Source organism: Aplysia californica, unplaced genomic scaffold (assembly GCF_000002075.1).
Source record: "Aplysia californica isolate F4 #8 unplaced genomic scaffold, AplCal3.0 scaffold00315, whole genome shotgun sequence".
In the NCBI taxonomy this organism is placed as follows: Eukaryota; Metazoa; Mollusca; class Gastropoda; order Aplysiida; family Aplysiidae; genus Aplysia; species Aplysia californica.
In genome coordinates, this window is record NW_004797585.1 from 707,349 (window position 1) to 709,640 (window position 2,292).

General features: G+C 41.8%; 1 protein-coding gene across 1 annotated transcript in view; it reads right to left on the bottom strand.

Annotated features, from left to right (window-relative positions):
- LOC106012286 (cysteine-rich venom protein) overlaps positions 1-1,503 on the bottom strand; it is a 13,896-nt gene extending 12,393 nt beyond the window's left edge. The window contains exon 1 of the mRNA XM_013084752.1: positions 1,431-1,503. Within this exon, the coding sequence (XP_012940206.1) occupies positions 1,431-1,503 (73 nt within the window). The remainder of the gene's footprint in view (positions 1-1,430) is intronic.
- Positions 1,504-2,292: the final 789 nt, after the last annotated feature.

Consider the following 2,292-nt stretch of genomic DNA (forward strand, 5'->3'; position numbering starts at 1 on the left):
TCGTCCGACTCGGTCGCCTGAAACTGAAAACGAACACGTTTGTTTTTGAGGCGATCGAGTCGGCCGATCGGGCCCGATCCCATCCGTAGTGGGCACCCCGTATTTAAGCTACAGGACCGTTTATCGTGAGTCTGCAGGTTTGGCGGTTCGAGCCTCAGATCAGTCTGACATGGTGTCCTTTTCAGGCACTTTACACGAAATTCCTATTTGGTCGGGTCCTTTCAGAGACGGACATTAAACTTAGAGGTCCCCCCTCTTAATAACCTAATAGTGTTGATAAGAGCGTTAAAACTATACCATTTCCCTATTTTCTTTTTAAAGTTTGAGTAAAAACCTGTGATGTCTGACAGTGAGACTCGTTCCATGTCGTGTTACTTTGTGTTTTTATTCAAAGGAGCAAGAGGAAGTCACTTTCTTTTTTTCCCAGATAAACAGGCTCCATGTTTGCGCTGCATTGATTGATTTTTTAAAACATCTAATGATTAAGTGTTCAAAAGAGAGTAATATTTGTTTAAAACCTAGCAATGTTACAGTAAATGAAAACTATAATGAAACATTTGTCCAGAACTGCACAGTATTGTTTTCATTTTTAACCTATGAAAAACACGTACAAATACACGCGTTCACAGAAAAAGCACTCTCACATAAACCTAAGAAGATGGGAACTCTCGTGTCTTAGAGGTTAAGGTGTTCGCCTCTCATTCAAAGGTCCCGGGTTCGAATCCGGGTAGCCACGGAAAAATGTTCTTCTCTAAAATTCTCTCCTTTCACATCCTTTCCTGCTCTTTAGCAATGTTCTGTCGTCTGCTTTTGTCTCCACTCTCTGCCCCCACCCTACCCCTTTTGCCCCCTCCTCTGGACTCTTGACTCTTTCTGCAGCCTTTCTACTGTTACTCTATGGCTCCTACTTACTGCTGTCTTTCAGTCACAAACCTGATCTTCTGGTAGGAAAGATCTACACTAGCCCTCTCGGACAAGGGCGAAAAATCTCGGAGGTCCCGTGTACAAGTTGCGCTCGTTAAAGATCCCTTGGTGGTCTAAAATCGATAAGAAAAGGCTTCGGCCGCCACCCGGGCAAAATTCAAAATTTCCTACCTACTGAAAATGTATGTGTGCCTAAAGAAAGGTACAATAAGTCGGATTTTGACCATTTTGAGTTAAGGGTAGTACTTTATAGAAAATCCAAAGCTAAAAACAGTGGGTTTTTTTAATTTCTGAGATATTCAAGTTGTTTTTGACATATTGGAAATTTTGCGAGGTCGTGTATAAAGATCTAATTTTTTAAAGAAAATTAGCGTTTAAGTTTAGGACACATACAAACTCGAAAAAAAGGCGATTCGTTTGTTTCTAATGTACTTATTTTTATTTATTTGTGGAATGTTTTCCCAGTCTTTCCAAGTGAAATAACGCTTAGGGAACACTCTACTCACCTCCAGACTGGCCTAAAACAGACGCAGCGTAAATGACCAACAGAAACACGAACTGGGATCCCATTTCAACCATGATATTCGTCAAAGTCCAATCTGTGACAAACAAGATGCTCGAAAATATCTCTCTTTTGTGGAACCTAAACACACACACACCAACAAACGCGCGCCGTCACGCAAAGCCCAACTGAGGAGACAAGGCAGCCTAACCAGATGTGTGGCTTAGTATAGACAGACGGCGAGCTCTCTCCTCAACGATTTAGTAGAAATAAACTCAAGCTCTCAGGTGGCAGCCAAAAAGGCTTTTGGGTGTAATGTACAAAAATCCGACGTTAGCTAATAATGGACGGTTTATTCTGGGAGAGATAAGGCTGCCTCGTTGTCTCTAGAGATCACCTGAGGTCTGGGGGGAGAGCGAGGTTTTTTACAACCTCTGGCCGGCCTGGAGTCTCGGTAGTTTGGTGGGTCGTGAGGCAATGATGGGTGGCTCTGTGACCTCACACATTTGCATAGTCCACAGGATGTTCGGGTTTAAAGGCCCCATGCTCGCAGAGACCTGGCCCCAAACCTTGCCGAGAACCTTCAAAATACTGGGAGTGAAGGTGTACATACATTTTTGTTAGGAGTAAAATTATGTGTATACATGTAATTATGCATTGAGGTCGGAATTTTAGTTAATGTTATAACTTCTTTTAAGCTTTGTATTGCAAGTCTCAAAGAGAGAATTTTTTTATTGATTTTAAACTTGAGTGTAAAGTCATAGAAAACGTTTCAAGAGCTGAGATTTGTTTGTGTGTATTTGACATTAGGGTTTGAAAGTGGTTCGAAAACACACACACAAACACACACACACACACACACACAT